At 42.0% G+C, this 21806-nt stretch overlaps 1 protein-coding gene across 1 annotated transcript in view; it reads right to left on the minus strand.

The window, feature by feature from the left end:
* Window positions 1-21806, minus strand: part of ubr7 (ubiquitin protein ligase E3 component n-recognin 7) — a 38174-nt gene that overhangs the window by 13356 nt on the left and 3012 nt on the right. Inside the window, exons 3-7 of the mRNA XM_068038751.1 lie at window positions 21059-21119; window positions 18716-18811; window positions 18568-18621; window positions 4733-4838; window positions 3494-3687 (exon numbers count right to left, since the gene is read on the minus strand). Coding sequence (XP_067894852.1) covers window positions 3494-3687; window positions 4733-4838; window positions 18568-18621; window positions 18716-18811; window positions 21059-21119 — 511 coding nt within the window. The remainder of the gene's footprint in view (window positions 1-3493; window positions 3688-4732; window positions 4839-18567; window positions 18622-18715; window positions 18812-21058; window positions 21120-21806) is intronic.

Genomic DNA, 21806 nt, shown 5'->3' on the forward strand with positions numbered 1-21806 from the left:
TTTCTGCACGGTGAAATGAGTTGGGCCCTTGGGGATCTTGCATCGGGCCAAGAGCTTCCATTCGGATAGCACTGCCTCACCTCTTTATTCCACTGGCCCTCCATGGAGCTGCCTGCTCTCATCGGCAAGGCAGTGGCAGGGCCCATCATGGTTGCTGCCTGTCTTTGCCACTCGTGCTCTGTGGCAGCTCTCTCCTCGTGCAGACACTAGACACCACGAATTGAGCACCAAGCTCGCCTCCTGCTGAATTAGGGCATCACCATTTGAAGAGCGCATCATGCTAGCGACACAGCTCAGGCACAGGGCCAGGACCTGGAAGTCATCTGGGCACTGGGTTCCTGACCCTACTTTGAAAATTTTGCCCATGGAGTCTACAGCACAGAAACAGACCATTCAGCCCAAATGGTCAATGCCAACTGGTCTCCTCCCAACCCCATCAGCAAAACCTTCTATTCCCGTCTCCCTCAGGTGCTTATCTAGCTTCCTCTTAAATGCATCTATGCTATTTGCCCCAACTACTCCTTGTGGTAGCACATTCCACATTCTCGCCACACTCTGGGTAAAGAAGTTTCACCAGAGTTCCCCATTAGATTTATTAAAAACTATCTTGTATTTATGGCTCCTAGTTTTTAAATCCCCTACAAATGGGAACAGCCCAATGTCTATTCTATCAAGCTCATTTATCATTTTAAAAGACCTCTATCAGGTCACCTCTCAGCTTTCTCTTTTCTAAAAAAAAAGAGCCCCAGCTTGTAAAGTCTTCATGATGTTTATAACCTCACTACGGATATCATCCTTGTAATTTTTTTTTTTTTTGCACATTCTCCAGTACCTCTATATATCCTTTTAATAAAGTGGAAACCAGAACTGTTCACAGTACTCTAAATGTGGCTTAAACAAGTTTAACATGACTTCACTGCTTTTGAATTCTAGCCCTTTAGAAGTAAACCCCAGTGCTTTGCTTGCTTTTGTAAATGGCCTCATGAACCAGTGTCACAACACTGTGATTTGTGTATTTATACCCTTAGATCCCCTTGCTCCTCCAAGACATATACACTCATCGGGCTGAATTTTCAGGTCCTGCCTGGGGCAGAAACAGAGGCAGGCGGGGAACAAAAATGCCAGCGTGCCAGTTTCCAGACACTGGGAGTTAGAGCATGGCTACCCGACCCGAACCAGACGGGACCCGACATCATGTGTCGGGTCAGGTCGCTCTTCTGGGTCCGGCATTCGGGCTCGGGCCGGACACACTATCACCACTTCCGGTACATGGCTCCAATCTTAATGTACTTTTTAAATAACCTTTCAAGTCCAGTTACAGTTTTTGTTGCTTATCTGCACAAGCTTAAAAAGTGAAAAATGGAAGCTAGGTTAACTGAACATTCTGGTTGTCAGGTCGGGTCGGGTCAGACATGGTTCTGTTGGGCTCGGGTTGAGTTTAATTTGCAGACCCAAGCAGGCCTTTACTAGGAGTTCCATGTGGTGGGTGAAGGGGCAGCCCAGAGATCCTGCCCGATCCATTAAGGCTAAATTATCATTGTTAAAGAGCTCTGACAACTTGTTAAGGGGCATGTTCTGATTTTGACGGGGGCATACAGGCTGCATCTGCTGTGTGGTAGACCAGCCAAATGGAGATGGACACACAGCGGGGAGCCATTCATGACCGCCCAAGGAATTGGTTGAGACTCATGAGAGTGAACGGTGCAGAAGGGGACTTGGCTAGTGGGAAACAGGCGACACTGACTCACCCTGTTGCAGGGAGAGCATACAGCAAGCACTCAGATAGTGCAGGGGGTCATCAACCTCATGGTATCGTGGAGGCATTGGGAGGGGTGGGAAGCTGCCAAACACAATTAGGGCACCACCTGAGCACAGGAAGGCAGCAGCTGGAAAGGGGGCATAACTCAGATTTTAGGTCCAGTGGAGATGGAGTCCTGAGGAAGTGCAGAGCTCAGGGCATCAGGAGAGCAGAGGAGAGGGATTACAGGCAGAAAGGACACAGAGGCTATTCCCACATAATGGGATCTGCCACTGTAGACAGAGCTACCTGGAGGGGGCGGGGGAAGGCTGCATGTTCCAGCGCTGTGGCTTGAGCCATTCTTGGGGGGGGGGGGGGGGGGTCAGTAAGTGCTCTAGGCATACACTCCTCCCATGTTGACATGTAGCGTGTGCCCTGAGGCTTCTCAGATGGTATATCTGCTGGAGGATGAATACCCAGAGACCTGTACTGAGGGTTGGGGGTAGCACTCACCTTGCCAGAGCACATCAGGTCATCGAACCCCTTTCAACACTGGATCCAACTTCTGCGCACCACAGTCCTTCTGCAGACTGTGCCAGCTATCTCCATCCAGGCCAGTCTGGGTGAGTGGCCTCCTTCTGCCACCATCAGGAAGAAGACCTTCTTCCTCACCCTTGTGGCCTCGAGGAGCTCATCCACATCTGCATTTGCGAATCGAGGGACTGCCCTGCCCCAGGTCCTAGGCCTCTGGCTCTCCTGAGACATTCAATAATTCTAAACTTCTATGCATTAAAATGGCAGCCACAGTAATGTTTAATTTGAGGCATCCCGTCTCTGTCCTGGCCCCCTCAAAAATCTGGACGGGCTCGGGATCCGAAAATGGCCCAATTTCTGTTTCTCACTCTCCAACCCCAAGAAAATTCCACCCATCATCCAAGCAGCATACGGCCTCTTTGTTCTTCCTAGCAAAATCTCATACTTATCTATATTGAAATGAATTTGCCAAGTAGCCATTTCACATGTTTATTAATGTCTTGTATTTTTAAACAAACTTCCTTTGTATTAAGTGCATCCCATAATTTAGTGTTAGCTACAAATTTAGAAATTGAACTTAATTGTCTGACTTAAAAATGCCATTATATAGAGTCAGGGAAACTTGTACAAATCAGGCAGCTGAGCCAGATTAAAATGGGTAAAAGCATACTTAAAGTGTTACCCACTAGTTACAGACTCATTGAGCAATGGAAGTAGTTTCCCTCTATTTACCTTAAAATTTCACAGATTTGCAAACCACTTTTATATCTCCTCCATTTTGTTCAAATGGGTTACTCTCGTCTCTCCTCGCAAATAAAGCAACTAAAACATCTCTCAGATTATAGCAAACGCAAGTTGAAGACTAGACAACATTCTAACTGTGGTCTAACCAATGATTTGCATAGGTACCAGAAAAAGCATAGGAGATGGGATTAAGTGGATATAGGTCAGAGAGTCAGCACAGGCACGATGGGCCAAATGATCTCCTGTGCTGTAAATATCTATGGTCAATACCCAGTAGGGAGTGAAGTGCTCAACTATGCCACTTGGGCTGATTTTATGGCAGAACGTACAAGAAAATGAAGTGCACATGGTGAATTGTTACAAACTGTGCGCATAAACAAAAATTCAAGCTTCAACTACAGGAACATGGAAAATCCATTTGGTTCACCCAAAGTAAACACCTTATAGTGGCCAGTGAAAAAAAAAAATCAACGTCACCTCAGGTTTCTCCTCAACTTTACAGCTTGTGGAGGGTTCATTGTGTTTGGCTGCAGTTTCGTCACATTTCATTGCATAAGCCACTGTTTTCTGGTTATGCGAATCACCATTTTCCTGTATCGCACACACATCAACAATGCCATCCTCCACTTTGGTCAGTGATCCACTGTTACCAGCATCTGATGCTTTGGTCACTGGAAGAAGTGTACAAAAAAAGAACTTTAGTGACCAGATCTCAGACTTTCCTTCCCCCAGTTATTACAAAAATGGCAGTGATCCATCAGAAGATTACTTGACCAGCGCTGGGTGGGCTGTCTCCCATCTATTTTGCTCCTCTTTCTCCTCTTCAATGGAGATAAAATAGACAAGGAGTAACAAACGATATGCTTAACTTCCCTCCCACCCTGTATTCAATCACACCCACTATCAATTCACAACATGTTATAAACCAATGAGCCACCCAAGTTATCACAAGCCTTTAATAAATGCAGGGCACTATAATGTCCACTGCCTCCAAAAAGCAAACTTCACTGCCCAACCAAGCTTTTGTATTTTGGGATTAAACACCAACATCTGGAGTAGTTTTAGTACAGGATTTAGCATTCTCAAAAGATTAAAAATATACTTTAAAAATCAGTCAAACCAATCTTCTTAGGAGAGGATAATCTCCAACAGGTTACGTGCAATGTCAGTTTGGCCTTGGGATCACTGAAAACCAATCAAAAATAACATTCACTGACACAATGATGATTGTTTCCCCCTCATTAAAATGTAGGGCACAAGGTTGGAAAGGTTTTTTTTTGTTAATCTTGAAGATGTGAAACACATATTTACTCCTATGAAGATTTGCAGCCAAGCTTAGTACAATGAGCTTTAGATCGCAGCTGGTTAGCTGCTTCCCCACAGAAGAGGAAAAGTCAGGCAGTGAGTCAGCTTGGCTGATGGACAGGTTATGCAGCAACACAGTCAGGGATCTGGGAATTAGCTGGTCTCCCCATCCTCCCTGAAGTCAGGCAGCCTCAATTCTCTTGGGCACATCGGTTACAAAAAAAAAATACTCAAACACGTGTTGCTTTAGAGCCAGCTGGTTGCTTGCCTGCCTGCATCACTTTCTGGGAAGCTCACCGGCCCCAAGAGCATCATTTGCTAACAATTCACTGCTCACCAAGCAGCCAATCTGAGAATAGAAACAACTGTGTCGTCATGGGCGACACCAAAAAAAGCCAAGATGCTTCCTACCTGCCACATGTGTCGCGTAGGCCCAAAGAAACGAGCATCTCTTCATACAGCTCCGACATACCATTTCCTGATACTCTTCATTATCTGGTAGAGCAGCACCAAGATGCTAGAAATCAAACAACGGTCACAAATCTATTAATCACTTAATACAGTAATCACAACAGGAATAAAAGCAAACCAAGCAAAATTACTAATGCAGGCTGTTACTTTAGTAGAGTCTTAATCAAAATAGTAGACAGAACCTACATATGAATACTTTAATCATATTCATTACCAATATTCTACAAGCCATTTCAATCCCAGTCTTAAAACTACAGATCCTGATGCAAGTGCCAGTCCAGAGGGCTGATAGCGATCAGATGTCTTTAGGGTAAATAGCTTCAATTTAAACTTTTACAGGGTTCATAAACAATACATAGAATGTAATATACATGAAACATAGTACTGCCTGTAAGGGTGATGGAAGCAGATTCAATAGTAACCTTCAAAGAGAATTGGATATACACTAGAGAAAGGAAATATTTGCTGGGCAATGGGGAAAGAGCAGAGTCCTGCAACCAATAGGATAGATTTTCCAAAGCACTGCCACAGACACAATGGATCTTTCCTTGGTGCTGAAAGATTCTATAGCACAAATTGGAGCAACTCTTTTGTATAGTGGATTGCAAACATCCCTCCAGTTAACAATTTATTTTACAGTAAGTGTCACACTTAAGTAGCACAGAGTAACAGCTACACTACAATATCTGCAAGGTGGAAGGAAAGCGGGGAATGTAATGAATTTGTACTCCTGGCACACAGAATTCTGCCTACAGAAATGTTTATAGGAAATTCAGACAGAGGTTCGTGGGGCCCACAGAATGTTCTAACCATTATCTCCACTTCCATTGTGCAGTGCTTTCAATTCCTAAAATGTTCTCCAAATGTGTCGAGCTGTTCAAGATGCAAATGATTTGGGGAATTTGTGACATGTTTCCATAAAACCGTTCAAACTAAGAATTATCCAGACTGCTAAACCTGAAGAGGGTTGCTCAATTTAAACAAAATTAATCTATAACTGATTGGACTCATGATTTATGCAACCCTTCAGGTTGAAGGATGAACTTCAAATATAATCCAGATCACATTTCCCCCACAGGTACCATTTCCAATAGGAACAGGAGTAGACCACCGAGACTGCTCCACCTTTCAGTGAGATCATGGCTGATCTCCAAACGAGCTCCATAAACCCACCTTTGTCCCAATATCCCTTAATACCTTTGGTTAACAAAAATCTATCAGTCTCAGAATTAAAATTAACAATTGCCTTTTGCGGAAGTGGTCCAAACTTCTACAAACCCTTGTATAAAAAAAAGTGTTTTCCAATTTCACTCCTGAAAGGTCTGGCTCTAATTTTTTTTTTTAAAGACTGTGTTCCCGAGTCCGAAGCAAAATAAATAGTTTCTCCCCATCTATCCCCCTTAATATTTTAAACATCGATCAAATCGCCCCTTAACCTTCTAAATTCCAGGGAATGGTTTGCACACTTCCATCTACGACAGATGATGGACACGCAGCAAACAATTCATTTAGGTGGGATGTCTTCTGTTGGTACACCTTTGCTGATCAAATCACCCCTCAACTTTCTAAATTCAAGGAAATACAACCCTAGTTGATGTAATCTCTTGTAATTCAACCCTTGGAGACCAGGTATTGTTCAGGTAAATCTACCCTGCACTCCCTCCAAGGCCAGTATATCCTGGTCTCCAGCCAATTTCCTAACCAGCCCAATTATTTTCCTTCAATTCAATAGGCTTCAACTTCAGCTAACAGTCTCTTATGAGTGACTTTATCAAATGCCTTCTGGAAGTCCATATAACTAACATCCATAGACATTCCCTGGTCCACCACTTTAGTCATCCCTTTAAAACGAAGAAATCTGATTCAGTAGGCATGGCCTGCCTACTCTTTACAAATCCATGCTGGCTAAACACCTCGAAAATTTTCAATCACCCTATCCTTAATTATAGACCCCAGTAATTTCCTGTCAACAGAGGTTAGGCTAACTGGTCTATAATTCCCTGGTTTTCTTCTCATCTGTCTTAAATAGATGAGTGACATGTGCAATTTTCCAATCTAAAAAGGAATAGTTCCCGAATCGAGAGAACTTTGGAAGTTTACAGTTAGAACATTTACAATGTTCTTGGGGATTTGTCACTCATTTTCTTTATTGTTATTTTGCTGATATTAATTTTGGTGAGTCCTTGTCCCTGATTCAATATTAGTTTCCTTGGGATGTTCGGCATGCTGATTTCTTACTCTACTGTAAATAATTACTCAACATGTTCACCATTTCCTTATTTTCATTAACAATATCATTTATCAGTGCTTTAAGGGGCCCACATTGCTCCTGATCATCCTCTTTTTCCTAATATAATTGTAAACATTTTTTGTATTACTGGTTGTGTGAGAATTTTAAAATGCCTAGACAAGCAACCACTTTATTGGACAGAGTAATTTAATTTATTTGCCCACGTCATTAGTTTTGCCTGAATAAAAATTGCAGTTATACAAAATTTAATGCTTCTTCAAACAAGAATATTGTTTTTTACTTAATTTTTTAATGCAGTGCTAATATAACAAAACCAGTTTCTAAAATGATACTCAGGACAGACATGCAGCACCAATGGCTATTATTGATCCAGGAACACCAATAGGAACAGCAGGTTAATCAAGTGGTTTTAAAGCATCATTAAGCTTTCTAAAGAGATAAAATTTTACAAGGTAAATACATAAAAGAAAAACTATTTACCTTCTAAAGAAGAGATTGAACACACTGATTTAAGCAGTCCAACCTGCTTTACTGCACAAATCTAATGGGCTTAATAGAAGATGACCTTAAGCAAAACAAAGTTACATAGAATTTACAGCACAGAAACAGGTTATTCAGCCCAACTGGTTTGAACTGGTTTTTATGCTCCACACGAGCCTCCTCCCACTCTACTTAATCTAACCCTATCAGCATAACCTTTTTATTTTTCTGTCAATTGTCTAGTTTGCCCTTAAAAGTAGCTATGACAGTCACCTCACTTACTCCATGTTCCGCATCTTAGCTGCAGTTTGTCGATATTTCCTGAAAATAGGTATTAGAAATCAGTCTAAAAGGTCCCTTTGGACCTTTCTGCAGCTTTTGACATATGAACATATGACTTAGGAGCAGAAGTGGCCCCTCGAGCCTTCTCCGCCATTCAATAAGATCAGGGCTGATTGGCTTGTAACCTTGACTCCACATTCCTGCCTACCGTTGATAACCTGTCACCCCCTTGCTTATCAGCATGGGCAACCACACCACCCTACTCTGTTGTCCTTGCTTGATTGTACTCTTATTTATATCAATATAGCCAGACCATTTTTAGCAATGGCTTCCCTTCCCACCACTGCACCATTACAATCACACAAGGAGCCAGCCTTTGCCCACCACCATCCTGCCCCCCACCCACCCCCAACCTCATTTACTGCTCCTTGCTGAAATTATCTGAAGACATGGGGTCAAGCTTCTGAATGTTATAACTGACCGCTCCAGTCAAAGCCCCCAATCAAAATATATGATTCTGATTGTGGTGGGAGAAATGCACTGTTAATTCAATCCCGTCCCTTCACAGATCGCCTAACATTTCATTTAAAACTTTCCAAATTAAAAAAAAGATCCAGCCAAATTGTACCATTTATTAACCCCTGAATGAGCCTAACCAAACCAGGTGTCTTTAAATCAACAAATTAACTCTTTAATTAGAAAAACTAAATTCTTAAACACCAAGATATAAACAACATTTAAAATAGAAAAGATTAAAGTCATTGAAAATTTATGCCCCTGCCAGAGGTGAAAACATCCAAGGTTGCTTGAAGTCCTCACAGCCGTCCGATGGGGAGAAAAAAGGTTCTTCAACTTAATTCCAGCAGTAAGTGATGCTTTCCTTCTCCAATGAATTTCAACAATTAACAACTTGCAAACACTTTTAATAGATCAATCTGGCTTTAGATTTTTTGAGGGATAAGATTGTTCAGTCTAACTTCCCTTCCTTCAATTTAAATTAGCTGAGCTCTCTTTTCAGGTGCTAACACAGCGGTCTGTCTGTATCCTATCTTAGAACAGACTCTTTGCACTATAAGCCAGTTCAAAATGGAATTGTCTCAGTCCGAGTGGCTGTATCCAAGGCAATGAAAATGCATCTTCTCGGTAACTCCTGAGGCCTGCTTGTTCTTAAAGTAGTACTGATCCTTTGCTGTCTTAAAGACACACCACATACTTCCCAGAGAGAAAAAAAAAGACAGGATCATTACAATATACGGTGATGATACCCAAGTGCTATCTCTCCACTGCTGCTGTATTGTTAGACTGCTTGTCCAACAGCCAGTCTTCAACAAACTGCAATTTCAGTGTTAGCCATGGCTTAGTTGGTAGCAGTCTTGCCAGAGTCAGTTATATGTTCACATGCCACTCCAGAGACTGAAGTACAAAAATTTAAGCTGATACTCCAGTGCAGTACTGAGCAGACGTCTTTTAGATGAGGCTCTGCTACTCTTTCAGGTTGATGCAAAATTTCCCATAGCACTATTTTGAACAAGATCAGGAGGGTTATCCTGTGCCTTGGGCAATATTTATCCCTCAATCAGGATTAAAAAAGCAGATTATTTGGTCATCATCATACTGCTGTTTGTGGGAGTTTGCTATGTGTAAATTGGCTCTTACAACACTGACTACACTTCAAAAAAGTATTTCATTGGCTGTAAAGTGTGGATGCAAATGGAGTGCACTGTAAACTGAATGTAAAAGTTGGAACTTGAAGAGTGGAAATTCTCTGACAAGTGGATTTCAGAACTGAAATCTAGTTCATCATGTTAAATTTAACTTAGAATTTTAAAAACTGTAAAAGAAACTGCAAGCTAGTTAACAGAAACTGCCTGTCAATACTAGTTAACTGTCAATCAGCTGTAATGATCATCTAAATGGGCGGCACAGTGGTTAGCACCGCAGCCTCACAGCTCCAGCGACCCGGGTTCAATTCTGGGTACTGCCTGTGTGGAGTTTGCAAGTTCTCCCTGTATCTGCGTGGGTTTCCTCCGGTTTCCTCCCACATGCCAAAGACTTGCAGGCTGATAGGTAAATTGGCCATTATAAATTGCCCCTAGTATAGGTAGGTGGTAGAGAAATATAGGGACAGGTGAGGATGTGGTAGGAATATGGAATTAGTGTAGGATTAGTATAAATGGGTGGTTGATGGTCGGCACAGACTCGGTGGGCCGAAGGGCCTGTTTCAGTGCTGTATCTCTAAATAAAAAATAAATAAATAGGTTCTAATTACTGTGAGCACTTGTAACTTGGGTGTGCCTCAAAAAAGGTGTATACAAGTAAACAGTACCTTCTGATGCACAGAGTGATTATAAACTGAGTAAATTGTAGAGTGTAAAAGTTGGAAATTTGGCGAGAATGGAGAGTTCGATGCAGAGGGGATGAAAGAGGTGCCGATTTTTGCCTCCAATTCTTTTAATGGTCCACGTAATCTTCAGACAGTAAGTATTTAACATTTTTGTCCAATATTTTAGTGCTTAGGGCAAGTTAGCTTGTAGGGGAAAAAAAAAACCTACCAACTAAGGAGATATAAATAATCTAGGAAAAGAAAGAAATAGCAGAGCAGGTTGTGGAAGTTTGCGGACAGCAAGACTGTCCTGCGTGAACATATTTGCAGTAGATGTATTTGTCTTGAATCTCTCTTAGTTGAGCTGGAGTGCGAGTTGGAGACACCAACATATAAGGCAGGGGAGCAGTATCGTGTCAGTTTACTCCATAGCTTGGTCATACCTCAGAAAGGGTGCAGGAGGGTTGGTGTGACCAACAACGTACAGAGCAAGGAGAACAAGGACCACAGAAGCTGATCTTACCCAACGGGTATAATATACCTGGTACCTGTGAGGATAAGGATAAAGATGGTCAGGATAGCCAGAATGCAGACCGTGGCACTTTGGAGTAGAAAGTGTCCGAAAGGGAGAGGTGAAAAACCATAATGTGGTATATGTAGGCAATTCAACAATTACGGGGATGGATAGCATCCTTTGTAAGCAGGATAAAGTGTCATACATGGTATGTTGCCTACCTGTTGGAGGGTGAGGGACATCTCAAACTGCTTGAAAGGATATTGGAAAGAGAAGGGAAGGGTCTAGTCATTGTGGTCCATGTCGAGTCCAACAACAACAACTTAAAGGGATGACAGTGAATAGGCTATGGCAAACATTCAAAGAGCACATGAATGAACTGCAACAATTGTTAATTCCTGTCTGGCGCAAAAGTAAAATGGGAAAGGTAGCCAAACCATGGCTTACAAAGGAAAATTAGAGATAGCATTAGATCCAAGGAAGAGGCATACAAATTCACCAGAAAAAACAGCAGACCTGAGGATTGGGAGCAGTTTAGAATTCAGCAAAGGAGGACTAAGGGATTGATTAAGAAGAGGAAAATAGAATACGAGAGTAAGCTTGCGGGGAACATAAAAACTGACTGTAAAAGTTTCTATAGGTATGTGAAGAGAAAAAGATTGGTGAAGACAAATGTAGGTCCCTTACAGTCAGAAACAGTGGAATTTATTATGGGGAACAAAAATGGCTGACCAACTAAACGCATACTTTGGTTCTGCCTTCACAAAGGAGGACACAAATATCATACCAGAAATGTTAGGGAACACAGGATTTAGAGAGAGGAACGAACTGAAGGAAATCAGTATCAGTAGAGAAATGGTGTTGGGGAAATTGATGGGATTGAAGGCCAATAAATCCCCAGGGTCTGATAATCTACATCCCAGAGTACTTAAGGAAGTGGCCCTAGAAACAGTGGATGCATTGGTGGTCATCTTCCAAGATTCTACAGACTCTGGAACAGTTCCTACAGATTAGAGGGTAGCTAATATAACCCCACTATTTAAAAAGGGAGGTAGTGAGAAAACAGGGAATTATAGACCAGTCAGCCTGATGTCAGGAGTGGGGAAAATTCTAGAGTCCATTATAGCAGACCACTTACAGAACAGTGGTAGAATTGGGTACAGTCAGCATGGATTTACAAAAGGGAAATCATGCTTGACAAATCTACTAGAATTCTTGAAGAATGTAACTAGTACAGTTGATGAGGGGGAGCCAGTGGATGTGGTTTATCTGGACTTTCAGAAGGCTTTCGACAAAGTCCCACATAAGAGATTAGCGTGTAAAATTAAAGCGCATGGAATTGGGGGGTAGTGTATTGCGATGGATAGAAAATTGGTTGGTAGACAGGAAACAAAGAGCAGGAATAAACAGGTCTTTTTCCAAATGGCAGGCAGTGACTAGTGGGGTACCGCAGGGATCGGTGCTAGGACCCCAGCTATTCCCAATATATATTAATGATTTAGATGACGGAACTAAATGTAATATCTCCAAAGTTGCAGATGACACAAAATTGGGTGGGAGGGTGAGTTGTGAGGAGGATGCAGAGAGGCTTCAGGGTGATTTGGACAAGTTCAGTGAGTGGGCTAATGCATGGCAGATGCAGTATAATGTGGATAAATGTGAGGTTATCCACTTTGGTAGCAAAAACAGGAAGGCAGATTATCTGAACGGCTATAAACTGAGAGGGGGGTGGAATATGCAACGAGACCTGGGTGTTCTCGTACACCAGTCACTCAAGGTAAGCATGCAGGTGCAACAGGCGATAAAAAAAGCAAATGGTATGTTGGCCTTCATAGCGAGAGGATTCAAGTACAGGAGCAGGGCTTTCTTGCTGCAATTATACAGGGCCTTGGTGTGGCCACACCAGGAATATGGTGTGCAGTTTTGGTCTCCTAATCTGAGGAAGGATGTTCTTGCTATAGAGGGAGTGCAGCGAAGGTTTACCAGACTTATATCCTGGGATGGCAGGACTGACGTATGAGGAGAAATTGAGTCGGTTAGGATTATATTCGCTGGAGTTCAGAAGAGTGAGGAAGGATCTCATAGAACCCTATAAAATTCTAACAGGACTTGACAAGGTAGATGCAGGAAGGATGTTCCCGATGTAGGGGAGTCCATAACCAGGGGTCATAGTCTAAGAATACGGGGTAGACCTTTCAGAACTGAGATGAGGAAAAATTACTTCACCCAGAGAGTGGTGAGCCTGTGGAATTTGCTACCACAGAAAGCAGTTGAGGCCAAAACATTGTGTGTTTTCAAGAAAAACTAAGATATAGCTCTTGGGGCGAAAGGGATCAAAGGATATGGGGAGAAAGCGGGAACAGGTTACTGAATTGGATGATCAGCCATGATCATAATGAATGGCGGAGCAGGCTCAAAGGGCTGAATGGCCTACTCCTGCTCCTATTTTCTATGTTTTTAGAATAGAAAAGACCAGATAAGAGGTCCTGTTTGGGAAGTACCAGGAACTAGGAGCTAAATTAAAAAGCACAGGATTTCAAGGGTTAGAAGGTCTGAATTATTACATAAGCCACCTGCAAATTGGCATAGCGATAAGTACAATAGTGAGGTGAACATGTAGCTAAAGGAGTGCTTGTGGTAAAGAGGGGTTCCATTTCATGGGGCACTGACACCAGTACTGGAACACGAAGCAACTGTAACATTGGGATGGGCTCCACCTGAACCAGGGTCCTAGCAGGATTTATAAATCAGGCAGTCAAAAGGACTTCAAACTAGTAAATGGGAAGGTGGGGGATGGGGGTAAGGTCTCAGGTGAAAAAGGTAGTATTACTAATAGTTTGAAAACAAAGGGAAGAGAGAGTTGAACAGTCAGAAATTGTACTTTAGGCACAAGAGTTAGAGGTAAAGGGAAACTAAACAATGGAGAGTGATTAAACCAAGAATGAAATAAGAAATGTTTGAGTAAAACATTAAAGCAGAAGGACAAATTAGGGTCTGTGGCCCAAATAAGCATTTTTTATGCAGAAGCACAGAATATAAGGAACAAAATGAATGAATTCCAGGCATAGATTCAACTTGGAGGGTATTCCACAGTAGCCATTACTGAGACATGGCTGCAATACGGTCAAGAATGGGAACTAAATATACCAGGTTATAAGGTCTATAGGAAAGATAGGGAAAATGGTAGCGGGCAAGAGTAGCCTTAAGAATGAAAATCATTTCAATGATAGAGATTATAGCAAGAGATAAGCAGGCAGTGGAGACGTTATGGGTATAATTAAATAATAGAAGAGGATTTAAGACTGTAGCAGGAGTTGTGTGTAGACCCCCTGGTAGCAACTGTGAAGTGGTAGACTATATAAATGCAGACATTAGACAAGCAAGGCAGAGCGATTTTAACTTTCATAGATCAGGATAAGTAGACTAGCACATGTCAGAGCGGTGGTGAATTTCTGGAGGGTGTTCGAGATGGTTTTCTGTAACAATATGTCCTAGAACCAACAAGGGGGCATGCTATATTAGCTTGAGTAATGAGTCAGATTTGGTTAACAGCCGAACGTGAACCTACGTTATCTAATAGCGATCATAATATGATTGTGTTAAACTTGTTTGGAAGGGAGAAATGCGCAACAGCTACTAGGATTCTAGATTTTGCTAAGGCTGACTTCAATTCAATGTGACAGACTGTCCACAGTAAACTGGGCAAATCCATGAATGGGAGAGGAAAAAAAAGGTATCCTAAAAAAGAATTCAACGTGATCTACTTGCCAAAAAAACAAAGCCATGGATGACTAAAAAGAGGGAAGAGACAACAAAAATTAAAAAGCATACAAAACTGCCAAATAAAGCACAGACCCTGGTGAGTGGGAGAAATACAAAGAAGAGCAAACGGTGACAAAACAATAGGAAGAGTTACGAAAGGGAGTATGAAAAGAAACTTGCAAAGGATATCAAAATTAACACAAAAATTATTTCCAATATTAGGAAAAAGAGGGTGTTTAAGAGCAATGTGGACCCCTTAACCCCCTCCCTCTGGTTTCTTACCCTCCTCAATCTTTTCATTGAGATCTGCCGGCAGGATATCAGCAGTCTCAATTTCTCTGCTCCCCTCACTTGCTCTAACCCGTCTCCCTCTGAACTTGCAGCACTCTTCTCTCAACCCTAACATGGTCAGCAAACCTGCTGTTGTTGTTTGGCATACCAACCTCTACTTAGCAGAGGCCAACTTGGACACTTCCTTCTACCTCCCCCTGGACTTATGACTCCACTAATAGAACATTAAGCCATTGTTTCCAGTACTGTTACTGATCCCATCTCCTCTGGAGATCTTCCCTCCATGACGTCTAACCTCAAACAGCCTGATTCTACCTCCTTCCCAAGATCCACAAACAGGATTGCCCTGGTAGACCCATCATTTCGGCCTGTTCCTGTCACATTGAACTGATTTCTTCCTATCGCGACTCTATTTTTCCTCCCCTTGCCCACTCTCTTCCCACCTATATCCATGACTTCCAATGCTCTCCGTCACTAACAGTTTCCTGGCCCTCACCATCTCCTATTCACCATGGATGTCCAATCTCTCTACACCTCCGTCCCCAACATGACTGTCTGAGGGCTCTCCACTTCTTCCTTGACCAGAGGCCCAACCAGTCCCCATCCACCACCACCCACCTCCTTCTCCTCTGCCTGGCTGAACTTGTTCTCATATTGAACAACTTCTCCTTCAACTCCACTCACTTCCTCCAAATAAAGTGTGTTGCTATGGGTCCTAGCTATGCCTGCCATTTTGTAGGATGTATGGATCATTCTTTGTTCCAGTCCTACCTGGGCCCCCTCCCTCATCTCTTTCTGGTATATTGATGACTGTATTGGTGCAGTTTCCTGCTCTCACCCTGAACTGGAAAATTTCAATTGACTTTGCTTCCAATTTCCACACTTCTCTCATCTTCACATGGTCCATCTCCGACTCTTCCCTTCCTTAACTTCTCTGTCTCCATTTCTGGGGATAGGTTCTCAACCAATATTCACTATAAGCCCACCGACTTCCACACCTTGACCATACATCCTCACACCCCATTTCCTGTAAGGACTCAATTTCATTCTCCCAGTTTCTCCATCTCATCTATTCAGACAATGCAACCTTCCATACTATCGCTTCTGATATGTCTTCCTATTTCCTCAACCGAGGATTCCCCACCACCCCAACTGTGGTTGACAAAACCTTTGACCGTGTCCGTTCCATTTTACGTACTTCTGCTCTCACCCCTTCCCTTCCCCTCCCTCCCAAGAACCATGATAGGGTTCCCTTTGTCCTGACTTTCCACTCCACCAGCCTCCGTATTCAACAGATCAGCCTCTGCCATTTCCATCACCTCCACCAAATACATCTTCCCCTCCCCTCCCTTTTTAGAATGCTGAAAGGGACAGTCTCCTCTGCACCACCCTGGTCCACACCTCAGTCAACTCCAACACGCCCTTCCTTTCCTACAGCAACTTTCCATGTAAGCACAGGAGATGCAACACCTGCCCAAATCACCTCCCTTTTCACTATCCAAGGCCCCAAACACTCCTCCCAAGTTAAAAATGCGATTTATTTGTACTTCTTTCAATTTAATATGCTCACAAAGTGGGTCTCCTCTACATTGGGGAGACTAATCACAGACCGAGTGACTGCTTTGCGGAACGCCTCCATTCAGTCCGCCAGCAAGACCCCGAGCTTCCAGTCACCTGTCATTTTAATTCTTCACCCTGCTCCCACTCCGACTTTTCTGTCCTTGGCCTGCTATGACGTTCCAATGAAGCTCAACACAAGTTCAAGAAACAGCTAAAGTTGAAACTCATGGAATTGAAGGTAAATTATTGATCTGGTTCGGAAATTGGCTGAGCGGCAGCAGACGGAAATTAGAGATCATGAGCAGATATTCTAATTGGCAGGACGTTACCAGCGTTGTCCCGCAAGGATGTGTGTTGGAGCCTCAACTATTCACTGTATTTTTTTTATTTATTTAGATGATGGGATAGAAAGCCTCGTATTCAAGTTTGCTGATGGCACCAAAATATACACCATTTTAAGCAGTGCAGTTGGAAGCATAACATTACAAAAACAAAGATTAATAGATTAAGTGAATGGGGAAAACTGCAGCAAATGGATTTCAATGTCGGCAAATGTGAGGTCATCCACTTTGAATCTAATAATAGAGCAGAGTATTTTCCATATGGTAAAAAGCTAGAAACACTGTAGGCCCAAAGAGACTTGGGGGTCCAGGTAAATAGATCACTACAATATCACAGGCAGGTTTAGAAATTAATCAAAAAGGCTAATGGAATGCTGGCCTTTATATCTATAGGGCTAGAATACAGGGGGGGGGGGGGGGGGGTGGGTAGGAGACATACTTCAGCTATACAAAGTTCTAGTTGGACCACACCTGGAGTACTGTGAGCAGTTCTGGGCACTGCACCTTAGGAAGGATATATTGGCCTTAGAGGGAGTGCAGCATAGATTTATTAGAATGTTACCTAGTCTCCAAGGGTTAAATTACAAGGAAAGATTACAAAAACTAGTGTTGTGTTCCCTGGAATTTAGAAGGTTACGGGGCGATTTGATTGATGTTTTCAAGATATTAAGGGGAACAAATAGGGTCAATAGGGAGAGAATCTACTTCTACTGGTCGGGGAATCTAGGACTAGGGAACGTAGTATCAAAATTAGAGCCAGACCTTTCAGGAGTGAAATTAGGAAACACTTCTATGCACAAAGGGTGGCAGAAGGTGGAATTCTCTTTAGTAAATAGTATTTGATGCTAGATCAATTGTTAATTTTAAATCTGAGATTGATAATATCTTTGGTTAACAAAAATCTAAGGGATGTGGCGCAAAAGCAGGTATATGGAGTTAGGCCATAGATCAGCCATGATCTCACTGAGTGGTAGAACAAGCACAAGGGACTAAATGGCCTACTCCTGTTCCTATGTAAGGCACTTTGTGACATCCATCACCCTTGACCTTCAATAAACTCACAGCCAAGGCCTTGCAAGGTCATGCTTTGGAGAAAGTATTTTGAGCTGTACTACACTAGGCTAAAGCAATAATGCTTATATGTCAGTCACGGCTGACAGGTACAATCTGAGGTACTAAGTAATCACACAAAAACCCATTTGATAATTAAGTATATTTCCTAGTGTATGGGTACCAATAACATAAAAATAAACTTCAATCCCTTTCACATTTTTATGTAAAATAAATACCTTTCCTTTTGATCCTTCAGCTCAGTTGATTCCAACAACAATCGGATAACTATTATTTAAGAATAGGCATTTAAAAGGGCGGCACAGTGGCGCAGTGGTTAGCACTGCAGCCTCACAGCTCCAGGGACCCGGGTTCAATTCCGGGTACTGCCTGTGTGGAGTTTGCAAGTTCTCCCTGTGTCTGCGTGGGTTTTCTCCGGGTGCTCCGGTTTCCTCCCACAAGCCAAAAGACTTGCAGGTTGATAGGTAAATTGGCCATTATAAATTGTCACTAGTATAGGTAGGTGGTAGGGAAATATAGGGACAGGTGGGGATGTTTGGTCGGAATATGGGATTAGTGTAGGATTAGTATAAATGGGTGGTTGATGTTCGGCACAGACTCGGTGGGCCGAAGGGCCTGTTTCAGTGCTGTATCTCTAATCTAAAAAAAAAGCTAACTTGAATCATCCTTATTTTCTAATGACCAGATAATAACAATCCATTTTACTTTCTCCATTTGGAGCTGATGGAATATGGAATGCTTTTGCCACAAGGAATAGTGGAGGCAGAGAGACTATTGCATCTAAGAGAAAAAGATAAATATTTGAAGCAGACGATACAAGACTGCAGGGAGAGGTCGGCAGAACTGTTTTGCTGACAAGCAATGAGCTATGGTTCCAAAATGAAAGGTCATTAGACTTACCCTTCCATGGAACCAGTCTTCACACACAACACACTGAATCATTTCATCGGGGGTCTAGAAAAATAATACACAGGTTCAATGAGGGACCAGCCTTGCCTTATAGTTTAAATTTGCAGCGCTACCAAGACCCAGTTTCTGAATATCTTACCTCATCCTCGGGATCTGGATAAGGCCTCTTGCAGGTACAGTATAGTCCAAAGAAATTGTCATTATATTTATTACCATAATTTACTTTTTCTTTTTCCTGTTATAAAGAAAAAACAAAACTACAGAAAATCAGTGACAACCATTTTCTAGTTCATAAAATAACCACGAGCATTAAACTGCATCACACCTGTCACATGCACAAGAAGTCAGATGATACAAAAATTATGGACAAAAACTGAAGAGTTATAAAAACTGACTTCGTCTTTTTAAAAAAAAAGGACCTTTCTTTTAAAAAGTGGACAACGTGCTCCAAAATGGTCAAAGGAAAAGTACTTTTCAAATTATATTCAAACTCTGACAGGGACAAAGGAAAATCTTCAAAGCTAAGAGGTGTCAATCGCACCCATCATAAAATATTCCAGAATTGAGTGGGTTCTTCTGAAACAAAGAAGGTTCGAAGTAGCCACGTCCTGGGGCGTCTCTTAACAGGAGGCAAGATGTAACACAGCTTTACTTTAAAAAGCAGCCAAGAGCGCGAGAGCAAGACACACATACCACACCAGCATCCCAGAAGCTTGTTCCAGCAAATCAGAAAGCACACGTCCTGCTGCAAAATTCTACATCTACACTTTATACAGCAGTGAACTAGAAGTGATCCACTGTCTTCAACTGAACTTTCAACCAAGATAGAAATCTACAAACACCTCAGGCCTGCAACCAACGAGAACTTGACGTCCAAGAGAATTCAACAGGTTTACAGTGACTCCCCTCAAAACCTACCCCCCGCTTATAATTGCTTACCCCATTTTTCCTCTCTATCTGTCCCTTCTTGTGCATGCGTGCAGAATGCATGAGTGGATGTGGTTGCAACAATTTCGGATTAGGCGCATTGTTCAATAAACAAATGATTTTGTTTTTAAACCTACAAGAAACATGTCGCTGTCTGTTTATTTGACAAATAAAACACAAGGGGGTTAAACCCAATTAACAAAACACACTTGCTGCAGTCAGGTATGAGTAGAACAGAGGGAACCACCTAAATCTCACCATGTGGCCGTGACACAACATAAATACTTTGAGTTTCATTTTTATCTCTAATAACATTCTACAATGGTCATCTAGCTTTCTCTGATAATAAATAAAAGGAAAGCACGGATGGAATATTAAGTGACCCAGAATTCAAAGTAAAAGCTTCTAGAAAATACAACTGGAAAAGAACAATGGTGCAAACGTTGATGAATCACCAATTTCTTTTCCACAACTGCACATTGTAAATACAATTCAAGAGTGTGTAAGCTGGGATGTGTATAGGTCCAAAATGCAGTGCTAACATTCTAGATCAGGGTGGCCAATAAAAAACCAAAAAAGAAAACGAACAGGACAAAGAGCCACAACATTTAATTATAATGTCTCTGCCTGGTTTCTCTCATCCTCTCCTCCTCGGTCCAGCATTACCTGAACATTCTGGTCGTCCTCATTTCTCACGCTCTTTCTTTTCTTCATCTCTCCTGTTCCTGCTTCATCTTTCCCCTCATTCCCCTCTCCCAGCCTCACACAATGATCAGCAGTGGGTTTTTTGATTCATAGACCTGGCACCTCCACTTCAGAAAGCAGCATCTAACTTTTTTCCTGCTGCATGAGATAGTAGCATCCATTCATCTTTTAGCAGGCTTCATTCAAGCAGATCAGAGGGGAATTTATGGTGGCGCATTTAGACCCAGTTATGGATTTATTAAAAATTATTCCACAAACATTATTGTTTCTAATCAGAGGACCATCTGGTACAATTGTTAATTAAAAAGTAAAACTAATTTCTAAATGGTCTTTAGTCACTGGAAACAATATTTCCAACCATCAGCTTTCAATGACATTTGAAATTTGACCTCTAAACAATGCTCGTAAAAAAATATTTTTCAGTGATTGTATGCAATAACTCAGTTAAATTAGAACAGGAACAATTTTTATTTCTATCTTCTGGAATCAGATCTCTTACAAAAGGTACAGAGATCACAGGACTTTTGGAACTGGATCCTTCTGATGAAGTCAATTACTAAAATTTGATTGTTGGGGAAGGGAGTGGGGAGGGACAACAGAATACTGTACCTAAAAAGTAGTGAAGAGGAAAGACAATTGGGTAAAGTAAATGGAGCATGCAGTTTGCATCAAAAGCTAACACTGAGAAGTGCAAGATATGCTTTAAAATGCCAGAATTGCCCATGGGCCTTAGCTCCTGCTAGCTTTGCAACAGCTCCTACAATACAAGGCCCATTAAAAAGCACATCGAAAAATAACCTGATTAAAAAAGGTTATTGGCCAGGGCAATGGCCATGCAACAGAAACTTACCGAGAAAAATTTGCACTGCAGATTATCAAACTTGCTGTTTCCACAATCGCAACGAAAGTTTCTAGATGAATACAAGTAGGTTGCTATTAGTTGACATCTCTTAGCAATAGAAATAACCCTCCAAAAGTAGGATTTACAGTTTGACTACTGCTCTGTTAAAGTCAGCAATCATGCAGTAATTTAAATATTACTGAATTTTAGCTAAAGTTCCACTGATTCAACTCTTACAGGATATTACAAAAATCCATCACTGACAGTTTTTTTGGCAGTAGGCATTCTTGTTTATGGATACATTTTCCCCAGAGGCATCTGTAACAGATTTCACCAGAAGTTTTAGTTATTAACCTTAATGGGCCTTTGTCACCCAAACCTTCCACCTATTTGATGGTGTTCTGGAAGGACGAAAATCATTCATCTGGGGTGGCCAAGATCTTTGGCACAGTGGGACGTACACTACCACCACACAAAGCTTCGAGGCCACATATAAATGTTTAAAATCAACATTCCCATTCATTTGCATAGACCTCCACTCACTGGTACCAGATCTTGATTTAGGATTTATCCACCAATTAGGCGATAGCAGCAAGAACAGCCCTTTCCAATCATCCAGTGCCACAAAATAAGAAACAGAAGCACAAATACAGCAACGTTGGGTGGAGCTCATGGGCACATTAACAGGGCTTGGCAGTTGCACATGGTGCAGGCTGCAGTTCAGACACGTCACCATTCTCCAACACTGCGAGCAATG

Source organism: Heterodontus francisci, chromosome 9, assembly GCF_036365525.1.
Source record: "Heterodontus francisci isolate sHetFra1 chromosome 9, sHetFra1.hap1, whole genome shotgun sequence".
Taxonomy (NCBI): domain Eukaryota; kingdom Metazoa; phylum Chordata; class Chondrichthyes; order Heterodontiformes; family Heterodontidae; genus Heterodontus; species Heterodontus francisci.